The following is an 11,029-nucleotide window of genomic DNA, read 5'->3' on the forward strand; positions in this document are numbered from 1 at the left end:
CTCTTCGGCTTTTTTCCCCCCTCATCCTGAAAACCTTTTACCGTTTCCCTTTCCTCGTCTCCGGGCAAGAACACAGGTGACGTTTTACTCTGCCGGGAATAAAATAAAAAAATAAAAAAAAGAGGAAATGAGCAGTGAGCACTGTCTCTCAAATCATGGCCTTCCCCCATTACCTCCCCATCACGTGATGCAAAAGGCTGCTCCAAAGGGGAGAAATTCATTGGAACAGGTGAAGCTGTGGACCATATCCCATTAGCGAGCCTGCCAAAGGCCCATTCCTGGAGGAGTAAATCCCGCTCTTCAGGCACCATAGGCACCAGCTACTGTATGGACAGTCAAATCTATAGGCAGCCCGGCTCGCTGGCAGAACGCAACGAGCCAATGATGAACATAAAGATCGCCACTTGAATTGCTTTTTATAAAATTCTCAACTTCCCATTTGTGGGTTGAGAGAAACGGTCATTTGCGATGAAAGTCAGTGGCAGAGAAAAAAAAAAAAAAACACGGGCACGTCGTGTGCATGTGAAGGGCGGACTAACGTCGGACTGACTGGCTCGGCCCCCGGCTTTATGACTCTTCCCACATGGCGACGCGTAATGGCGACAGTCGCCTTTCTATACATAGAGCGAGACACAATGTCAAAAGCAATGACAAGGATGGGTTGGCCTGATTAGCGTGATGGTTGCAGAAAAACGAGGACACTGGGCACATGACTTGTATGTGGCAAAATGTATTTTTCAGACTCTATGGGCCTAATCGACAAACAGTTTGTTTCAAGAACAGATCAAAACTTGATTGAGCCATTTTAGTCATTCGGGTGTCCTTCATGTCATTCTAATCAGTCCATGGCCTTTGAAAATCATTAGTGCTGATTAATGTAACTTTAACTAGCATATTTTCAGACCTTAAGTCGCACCGTTGCAAACCGGTGCGCCATTTTCTTTTAGTCGTCTCGACATCAATTTCCTTACATTTGCATTTTCTTGTATTCGTCATACGGTAAATTAAAAACTACTTCCTGTTGCTGTGTCTAAGAATCATGGGAAATGTAGTCCTATTAGCCTAATACTGCAGTCAGACTGAATTTGAGCTAAGCATTTCCTTCGACACATTTACAGGATGGTATTATTAGTTTTTCCAACATTTAGGAGCGTACCGGCATTGTGGCATGTGTATATACATAAACAGTATATTTACATGTCCACGCCAACCACACGCGGCACACTCCACCCTACTGTGCCTCCCCATGCGTGTTGGCTAATAGAGTTGTTTAGTCACAGATCTGTGTGACAGGTGGCCCTGCCAGCCTCCGGTGTGCGCTGAGTACAAGTGCTCTCCTGGGTGAGGAGCTGTCGCATCCACTTACACCAGGGAGTCGTTCCTCTGGCCCGTTTTCCTTCAACCGCAACTAACTTTGCCCCGCTTTTCCAGAGCGCACCATTTTTCGTGAGGTTTTGTATTCCCGAGTCAACCCACTCTTTCTCTCTGGAGAAAAATAACAACAACAACAACAAAAATATGGCCAGCAGTGCGCACAAAAGCCCACGACAAACATCATCAGGACACTTTAGAGCACATCAGGGAGTGGACTGCGACAACATTTTAAAAAGCAGACGGATTGGTGCGCTGCAAGACATTTGGGGTGTGTGTGACCACACACACGCAAGCAGAACAATACAGCGTCCATATTGATGGAGCTTTTTTTTTGTGTCATTATCTGTACTGCAAGTATTGTCTCAGCAGAACGTGGGTTACGTGCGACAATTGAAGCAAGGGCGGACATCAACAACATGTCACCAATTGGAAAAATAGTACTCCGAAGCATGCACTGCAAAACATTTACTGTAGGCTATCAATTATGCAGTTTGAAGTCAAGCATAGAGGTGGGGGGGGGGGGGGGGGGGCAATCATCTGAGTGAGACATCTTACATGATTTGTCGTAATTTACGCTGCGGTTACACTCAGTGCAAATGAAAATAGCATTTCTGTTATTGCTATGGAAACCGCACAGCTTCTTTCGTACGCAGGCGTGAAGCGCTCTTGCTAGCACCACATTGACATGTGATTGAAAGACGCGATGCTATAACGAGAGCGGTTAGCACGTCTCTTTTAGAGTTTTGAGGTGTTACGTAACACGCATCTCAAATTTGATTTGAAGAAATTGTGAATTTACATTCACAACATTTTTTATTAACTATAGGAAAAAAAAGTCACTCGCTTAACACCAAAAGATAATCAGTGAGGATAATCAAAGACACAATGTGCAAATGTAAGAATGTGTTACAGCAGGTGTCCACTGAGCATTCAAGAGTTCATTTGGCCATTTTTTCAGAAATTGGTTGATTGAAATGAGTGTGGGGTTTTTTTCTTTCATTTTTTTTGTAGAGTGGAGCCCTGCACAGTCAGTTACCCCATTTGCAAATGACCCGGCTCATTAGTTTTAAATACCAACTGTTCCATATTAATATGAATGTCAGTCACTTCGCATTCGCACGAGGAGACACAAAATGTTCTTTGATAAAAATGCGGCCTCGCATGTTTCCAGCACAATCAAAACAATGCTGATCACTGCATGCCGAGCTTCTATTCCAACCATCCTATTCATCAAAGCATTGTTTGCATGCTTGTCTGAGGTTTTGGGCACACCTGCGAGGCCTCCGAGTGCTTCTTCTCTAAACCGCTATGCTGTGAACGGAGAGATAAGGCTGATTGAAATATGCTCAGCTTTGGAAAGCTGGCGGGGAATTTCATGCAGTGGAATTACATTCAGGCAGCGTGACGTGATGCGCATAACGAGAGCAATAGTGGTTTGCATTGCCGGGCTCCAATTGTTGCAAAGCACACTGGCGCTACTCTGAGGCCTCCCACGGCAATTGCAGTTATTTTTGGTCCTGATGTAAAAAAAGAAGAAGAAAAAAAAAAACGTTTGTGGTCATACATGTATTATCATTTTTTTATCATCTCCAAATGGTTTGATTATCCGCCAGCCTATTACCATTTTCATTCTGGCAATTTTCCACATGCAATGAAACTGTGCCCCGTGTCATAACGTGACATCACTTTATTAGACTCCCATTATCATTTTTATCGGAGGCTATTTGAGCTGCATCAAGTATTGCTGACCTCGCAAGTTTGCAGTGTGCAGTTCTTAAGAGCGCAATGAAGCCTATTTATCGAAACCCAGACGCGTTGCCTAACAATCACATTACACTCACATTCACACTTTCGCATGTTGATTATATTTGACTCGTAGATGTTTGACGTACACACACGCACACACTAAGACTGACTGTCATCTTCTATTTACAAATACAGATTGATTAGCATGTGTATACTATTGAGAGCATTCTAGGGGAAGGTGTCATAGTTTAGCTATTCTTATTCTCCATAATTAGGGATGGAGAACACTTAAGATTTTGATTGAGTTGCATTATTTCTTTTGACACTCATTTAAATTGAGCCACATTCTTATGTGCCTTCATAACACAATCGACAGCAGCTACTGTTACAAAACTATTTTGTATATCGCAATACATTTTTCCCCACAATACGGTTTCTTTGGTAATCCTCCCCGCTTTACTGCTTCCTCATTAGTCACTCGTATTCTTGCTTATTCTGCTTATTCACGATCTATTTTAAAAGTGACAGTTTGGCTCACTTTCTCTGTTTCTTACCATTTGTTATTTGTATTTTGTCCTGCCCAATGCCAGCCAGTCTTGGTTCTACGACAGGCGTCGTTATTAGCTAGGTTCCGGAGTACACCACACACTGTAAGAGCAAAAAATAAATGTCATCAGTAAAATGTTCATCTTTTCTCTAATTAATTAATTTAATCTAATTAATTTGACATTACACGTGCTGTTGTCTCAGGTAACAACCAAACAAGGCTCAGCTTGCAAATGTCACATGACTGAAAATGTCAAAATAATGAAAGAACTCAAATAAAATTGTCTTTCACAGAGTAAAAACAAAAATGTGTCTTTTGCTATTTAAGAAATTGTATTCGGAACGAATGTCAGACGAGACACTCAAAAAGACGAGAAAAATTTGTCGTGATCAAAATGTGAATTTTTCTTCTATAAACATTTCCTAATGCTGATTCCCGCTGACATCATTTTTTGCTTTCGCCGGGGGATGCGAGGCCGACGCTCGGCAGCATCTGCAACGTGCTCCTGCGGGTTTGCGGCCTGACAGCTCGTCTCCGCCGGGGCTCGGTAATGAGGGAGGCTGTGTTGGTTCTGTCTATGCGTGTCAGGCGCTGTTGTTTTTTGGAGCCGCTTTCCTTTTAGCTCGCTTTGACGTCAATAGCAGCCAGCAAAAGCAACAACATCCATTTGTGCATTTACAAGTTATGTCGAGCTGCCTTTTGGAGGGGCTTATTGTGTATTAAGAAGTTCAAGTCTGTGTTTCAACATCGCATTAAACAGGCAATAATGTTGCAGTGAGGATTCAGGCAAAAAAAAAAAAACATGTCAACATTTACAAAAGAAGTCACTACTCACACACTAATTTGCTTCATGCTTAGACATCGTGCACGCCATCCACAGCACATCCTGCCCGGTATGTTGCGCATTCTGTGATGCAATCAGAGACAGAAAAGAGCTCAGCTTTCATCACTTTACTGCTTTGGTCATGGAAATAAATTTTGGGTTACAGTGGACTGTAGCAGCACACAAGAAAAATCCATCCATCAAGCTCCCAAACAGCTTTTTGTATTTACTGGTGCTAATTTAAGTTTTTTTTATGTATGCTAAAAAAATATTTTTGCTACTTTTACCGTCTTCACAAAAGCAAAATTGTGATGATCAATGCTGACATGAGACAAGGTAATTTCTAAGTGTCTAAAAATGTCACCATCAGGGGTTTTGCTTTGTTTCCCCCCCCCCACTGAGTGGAAAGTTTCTGAAAAATGAGTTTGAGTTGTTGGGTTGCAGTGAATGAAGGACATGTATGATCCTTGGCCAATGGGCAGAAGATCATTACCTGTTCTAGACCTTTACTTTATGGAGCACCAGAAAGGATAGAGGTTCGCTCGTTCCTTAAAGAACGTCCGGCATCTTTGCACAAGTAATGAAAGTTTCACGGCACAGAAAACGTTTGGGAGGTCAAGTTGCTTTCATCCAGTGAGCAAAAATCGTCTCGAGGTCTCAACAACTCTGACAGACGCGCAAGGAGAGACTCAAGAGTGAACCAAAGTTTTCAAGTCATTTCAAGTCCAGGACAAAATAGTTCTGCTGTTTAAGATGTCCTTGTTAATTCTATTATTCTTGTAAACTGATTATTTTTTTTAGATACATCTCACATGATGACTCAAACCAGATTTCAGCAAATATTACCATTTATTACAAATGATCCCTTTTAGTTCTTCATGCATCAAAGCCCTTTTTGTCATCCAAATGGCGGGCATGACTTTGGCTCAGTGTCAGAGCCTTTAGCTTATGTAAGAGATGGAAAAAGATTGGCGTGGTGCGGCGCCAACAAGGACAGGAGCTAACCAAGCATGCTGTTATCACTGTTAGCAAAAAACCATTAGCGTGCAGCCGCCTTGGTTGATTCCCTTGGGCTGTGCGAGTTATTTTACATTGTTAATAGCATGAATTGTTTAGCGAGGCGATGGAATTGATTGTTTGGCATGTGTCCTATTAATCTCCAATAATTGTATGTCTAATGAGGGACAGCACCACCTCCCTTCCATGTAGCTACTGCAATTAAGCTAACGCCGTAGGTAGTTTTAAGCATTTATGGTAACAGCAAGAGATTGTTGGTAATGCGCTAATCTGAATAGCACAACTTTGGAGGTTCGTCTTCAAACAAACTGAACACCGTCCTCTGGTTCTCTCAATTCAACGCACTGTATCAACAAACATGAAGCGACTAAACAGCACTTGAAACGCATGCAAATTGTGGCAAAATATTAATAATTAGTAGAGGAGGGCCTCCCCCAATGTGTGTGATGCCTCGGAGCTTTCACGGCAAAACTGCCTTCATTATGATTTATGTGGTTTGTTAATGTTTACGTGTGATTTACATATCAATGTAACATAAAGGCATGTGCCTGCTGGCTATACTAGTCTTTGCTCGCGCACAAAAAAAATGTTAATTGCTCATATGGAACAAGTTGTACAAGAATTAGGTTAAATAGAATGAGGTAAATAAAAGTAATTGTTTTATTGTCTATCTCACATTACCTTCAAATAAAAATTAAGATTGGTCATTGAATGGGTTTGTCGATGGTGGGATGCACGTTACTAAGCGCAGTGTGAAAAGTCCTCAATAGAAAAATGTGACTTTGAATTAGTTTTCAATTGTTTTATTTTGAAGACAAAAAGAATGCCTTTCTCCACCTGCAGTTGAGTGGATAAATGTCCTCAGCCACTACTGTTGAATCTAAAATGCACGTTTTTGGAATGAGAGACAAACTGGACGGCAGACCCTCACTTTGCACATCATTCTTAAAAATGACTTTTTTAACAAGTTGTGCATATTAATAATTTAATCATCACTATGCAGACATCCTAGTTTTATGAATGAGAAACTAAAAATCAATGTGCATTGTCAACCTGCTCATGACAATTGTTACCTGCTGGGGTATTCATGTTACCTCGGAATTTTGAGAATCTGGAGTCGTCTGACCCCAACACGTGGATTCAACCACATAGCTGTCAATGAAAACAGACAAAAGGTTTTTAAACATCATGTTCCATCAAACAATTCCACGCCTACAGCATAAAACAAGGTCAAGTAAAAACGTAACAATTTACTCGGGGTTTTTTTTTTTTTTCATATTTTTTCATATTTTGACAAGTCATTTTGAAGACCAAGCAATTAAGCGATGTTAAAAATAAAACTTATTTTCCGTTCGAGACGTATTAAAGACGGCGTCGGCAATCCAAAACGTTTGCTTGGCGTCAAAGGGCAGCGAGTGTTTAATGAGCTCACTTATTGACGAAATCAGAGCATTTAAAACACATTTTTATCTACGAATCGTTGGTCGTGGTCGCCGACACAAAGATGATTTCATATGTTAACGTAACCATACATACGGCCTTTAGTACATCAGGCTTGCAAGTTATAAACAGTTACATTCACTTTAAAACTTTGCAATAACTTAACTTTGGGTCAACAAAAAAAAACTTTAGCGGGATAAACAAATTTAAACTATATAGAGCATCAACACACCTGCAGGTAAAGCGAAAGTGCTGTGAGTATGACTCATTCAATGACACTCGGAAATTTTATTAACGCTAAAACACCACCTAAATACCTACGCATGATACGCTAAATACACGGCACCGTGTGTCGTTTAGTGATCTCATTTAAAGCCCACGCTGATGCTTACTGACTCGATCCACCTTTAACAGCGCATTAGTTACTATTTTCAACATAGTTTTATAATACCAACTCTCAAACAGCACGAGAACGCACCAAAAATTGCAGTTCAAATTATTCATTTTACCAAGAACAATGATTCAAATATCGTAGTCTACGAAATGACATGGGGAAAATAGTCGTACTTTCAGAAAAAAAAATGCATTCTTTTATTCCTGTGGTTCTCAAACCTTTTCCACCAAATCCCCCCCCCCCACACACACACACACACACCCTCATCATGACCAACATGCGTTAGTCTGTGCAGTGAGTAAAAACTGACTCCCTGCTCCTCCCTGACTCCTCCCAACTCGCTCAGGCATTAGAATTTGTGAGAGGTGATGCCAGACGTGCAATCCCAAGGCACCAGAGACGGATCACGTTTGAATGACAGAGGGGCCATCAGCTCCGCACAACCTGCTGCTGCTATGTAAGTCCAATATGACTACTGTTAGAATTAGTATTGACAAAAATATCGAGCTCCTTAAGGTAGTGGGAGCAAACACCAAATAGGACAAAATACTTCCACGCACTTGTGTGCAGATGATTGTAAATCTTTAGCGCATTCTGTTTTGTCACAGGACAACGACAGGAGTGGAACACTTAAAGACCAAGGAATTTTGGAGGGCCGTAGGTGGCGAATTTGTAGCCATGCTCTTGTTTGTGTTTCTCGGCGTTGGCTCTACTATCGATTGGGCGTCAGCTCCAGCAAACAACGGAACAAACTCAACAATTGCAGCGAGCTGTCCGGCCCAGTCGGACCGCAAGGTCCTCATTTCGCTGTGCTTTGGCTTGTCCATTGCCACGTTGGCTCAGTGCTTTGGCCACATCAGCGGCGGACACATTAACCCGGCCGTCACGGTGGCGATGGTCGTGACCAGGAAAGTGACCATCATCAAGGGGGTGTTCTACCTGCTGGCCCAGTTAGCAGGTGCAGTCGCAGGTGGCGGGATCGTGTACTTCGTCTCGCCCTCCTACTTCCGGGACAACCTGGGCGTCACCGGGGTGAGGATTCTGGATGTCATCTTTATTTGTCTTGTCCTTTAAATTCCAAGCATAATCTTTGCGTTTGCTCAGTTGGGTAAGGGTGTCCCAGGAGGAATCGGCTTAGTCGTGGAGCTTCTCTTAACGTTCCAGCTGGTCTTCACCATATTTGCCTCATGCGACCCCAAACGCACCGACATGGGCGGATCCGCTGCACTGGCCATTGGCGTGTCCGTGACGATTGGTCACTTATTCGGGGTGAGTAGTCACCATCCAAACGTTGCTCACTTGACTGGCTGGCACCATATGATTTGCCCTCTGCGTTCAGCATTATTGTGCCGAGAAATGATCGGCTTTCCCGTCTTGCAGATTCCTTACACTGGAGCCAGCATGAACCCCGCTCGTTCCTTCGGCCCATCGGTGATCGCGGTGAATTTTAAGGATCATTGGGTGAGCGCGCTTGAAGACATCCCAACATTTCCTTCAACTTCAGATTTTAAAAATCATACCATTAAACATAACTGTGATTTATTTTGTGGTGTATGGGGTCTTGAGATGTTCCAAAATTAATATTTTTTGGCCCCTGCTCTAGGTTTACTGGGTGGGACCCTTCCTGGGCGCCATCATTGCCGCACTCCTGTACGAGTTCATCTTCTGCCCAAACTTCGGCAAACCGAGTCCAGGGCAGGTGATTCCCAGGGAGCAAATGGGGGCCTTCAAGGATGGGATGGGCTCCATGCAGCCAGTCAAGAGGAAGAAGAGGACGGAGCGAAAAGACCCGCCGCCAACCAGAGAAGTGCTGTCCACTGTATGACAAGTCAATGCATCGGAAACGGAGAGCAAACTATAGGACAGAATTTGGTTTTGGAACAGTTTTTGGCTTTCATCTCGAGCCCCCCTCTCCCCCTCCTCACCTTATACCTCCCACGCCTTCAGATAATTAATCCTTGAATGCGTTTTCAGGGTTTGTGCACTGACCAATTTCGATGACATGTAGCTTTGCTAGCAGCAGAGAGACAGTTTGCAGTCCAAGCGAGTGCTGAAGGTCTACCAATTACGGCGGATCATCATGCGCCAGTCAAGAAGAAAATGTGGCCTTGTTATTTTGGGATTAGTGTCACTTTGACTCGTGTTTAAGTGTATTACCATACAGCTAATGTACGCTAAGGTGACTGACTTTTCAGTCGGCTTCACGCGATCAGGGTTTTGGAGCCGATCACCGATCCAATCAGGAGATCCACTTGTTTATTTACTGTACAGTCCAGCACTACTATTAGCAAGTAGCCTTTGTTTTTTTTGTGACAGCCATTGAAATGCATTTTGGGGGGGAAATAACAAACACTAAAAATTCTCTCCAAAAACGCTGAAAAACTAAAATATCGGAAATTCCAAAAATGTATATTACAATTTATATAACCTTGCGTTATTAATGCTTGCAGTCCAGAACGTCCCTCAAATGAACGAGTTCACAAACAAAGTTTTGTGTTTTGCTAATCCAATCAATGCTGCTGCCATTGACCGGTGTGCAAATTATGAGATACCGATGACTGGCTTTGCATAAAATGCAGTTGTTTTTTTTGCATAAAATGCAAACTTTATGCCGATCTTATCAAGCAGATTAGATCAGCGTAAAGTCTTATTATCAGTGCACTGTTTGTAAAAAATGTTTTTATTTTTTGGAATTTACAATAAGATAATTGTACACTCTTAAGAGAATAAATAAATTTCATGCACTGGTTTACTAATTTTAGTACATCTAAGATGGATCAATCGGTTTAGCTTTTTACTTGGATTCAACTGTATCATTGTCAACTGATCTGGAAATTGGCGTTGTGAATTTTATGCAAGATATCAAGTTTAAATGTATAAATATATGTAAACATATTGATAATGACGTTTCACCAAGAGTATTGTATAAATATATGTAGACATATAGGCTTATGTGTAATTTACGTTTTGTTTGTTTTAATTCTATTTGACTTTTAATTATGATTTACTCCCAAAAGAAAGTTTGGGGTGGGATTTCACACACAGTGCTCATGCAGATAAAAATGATTTATGACTGAGTAATTTTTTGGGGAGTTAAAGTCATCTTCATGTGATCTGATTCCAAAGATGATTTATGACTGAGTAATTTTTGGGGGAGTTAAATGATTTCAACGTATTTGTTGCTCATTTCTACTTCGGACATCCCTTTATGATGTCAACATTACCAGCAAATTTTCACTCTGCATCACTTTATGACGTCACATTACCAGGACTATACTGCTTACCCCTCAACACAAATTGATGAGTTCATCCGTTCCCTGCACGCAGTCTAAATGTGACAACAGCATCACTTAGCGGTCTCCTGTGTCAAATAAAATCTGAGCTCAACTTTTTCTCCAGGGGAGGGCAGCCAAGAGCTTTGAATGTGCAACTTTCATTCTTCACTGGGACTGAAGTACTAAACACTGGTGCGGCAATACAAAAAAATTCAAATCACCTGCAATTTTTTGGTCATTTGCACCTTTGTTACAATTCCTATGAGACTAACACCTTTTAATCTTTTAATTATCTTTCTTGCCCTTATAGGCTCTTATCAGATCGGATTAAGCTTCACTTCTTAAAAACAAATGTATAGAACTATACAGAAATTATACTATATATGCATACAGTATTGTCAAAAAGGCTTTTG

The 11,029-nt window shown here is 41.7% G+C and overlaps 2 protein-coding genes across 4 annotated transcripts in view; one reads left to right on the forward strand and one right to left on the reverse strand.

The window, feature by feature from the left end:
• LOC147046167 (desmoglein-2-like protein) overlaps positions 1-6,824 on the reverse strand; it is a 155,056-nt gene extending 148,232 nt beyond the window's left edge. Inside the window, exons 1-3 of the mRNA XM_085929682.1 lie at positions 6,602-6,824; positions 4,503-4,574; positions 3,675-3,768 (exon numbers count right to left, since the gene is read on the reverse strand). The gene's annotated coding sequence lies outside the window, so the exon portion shown is untranslated. The remainder of the gene's footprint in view (positions 1-3,674; positions 3,769-4,502; positions 4,575-6,601) is intronic.
• On the forward strand, positions 6,612-10,499 carry aqp4 (aquaporin 4). Of its 3 annotated transcripts, none has more exons than XM_085929686.1 (6): positions 6,612-6,736; positions 7,688-7,798; positions 7,950-8,373; positions 8,446-8,610; positions 8,722-8,802; positions 8,945-10,499. In XM_085929686.1, exons 2-6 carry the CDS (start codon positions 7,710-7,712, stop codon positions 9,164-9,166), a joined length of 981 nt encoding a protein of 326 aa, XP_085785812.1. In that variant the 5' UTR covers positions 6,612-6,736; positions 7,688-7,709; the 3' UTR covers positions 9,167-10,499. The 3 variants fall into 3 exon arrangements, with proteins under 3 accessions (XP_085785812.1, XP_085785811.1, XP_085785810.1); XM_085929685.1 differs by lacking the exon at positions 6,612-6,736 and adding an exon at positions 7,009-7,185; XM_085929684.1 differs by lacking the exon at positions 6,612-6,736 and adding an exon at positions 7,011-7,201.
• The last annotated feature ends 530 nt before the right edge of the window (positions 10,500-11,029 follow it).

Source organism: Syngnathus leptorhynchus, chromosome 14 (assembly GCF_054491065.1).
Source record: "Syngnathus leptorhynchus isolate UIUO chromosome 14, UIUO_Slep, whole genome shotgun sequence".
Lineage (NCBI taxonomy): Eukaryota > Metazoa > Chordata > Actinopteri > Syngnathiformes > Syngnathidae > Syngnathus > Syngnathus leptorhynchus.

Excerpts from the sequence above, each read along its gene's own strand:
- aqp4 (XM_085929686.1), top strand. The coding sequence starts at position 7,710 with ATGCCAGACGTGCAATCCCAAGGCACCAGAGACGGATCACGTTTGAAT. Across the intron at positions 8,611-8,721 it reads CGATTGGTCACTTATTCGGG|ATTCCTTACACTGGAGCCAG; the intron begins GTGAGTAGTCAC and ends CCCGTCTTGCAG. Across the intron at positions 8,803-8,944 it reads TGAATTTTAAGGATCATTGG|GTTTACTGGGTGGGACCCTT; the intron begins GTGAGCGCGCTT and ends CCCCTGCTCTAG.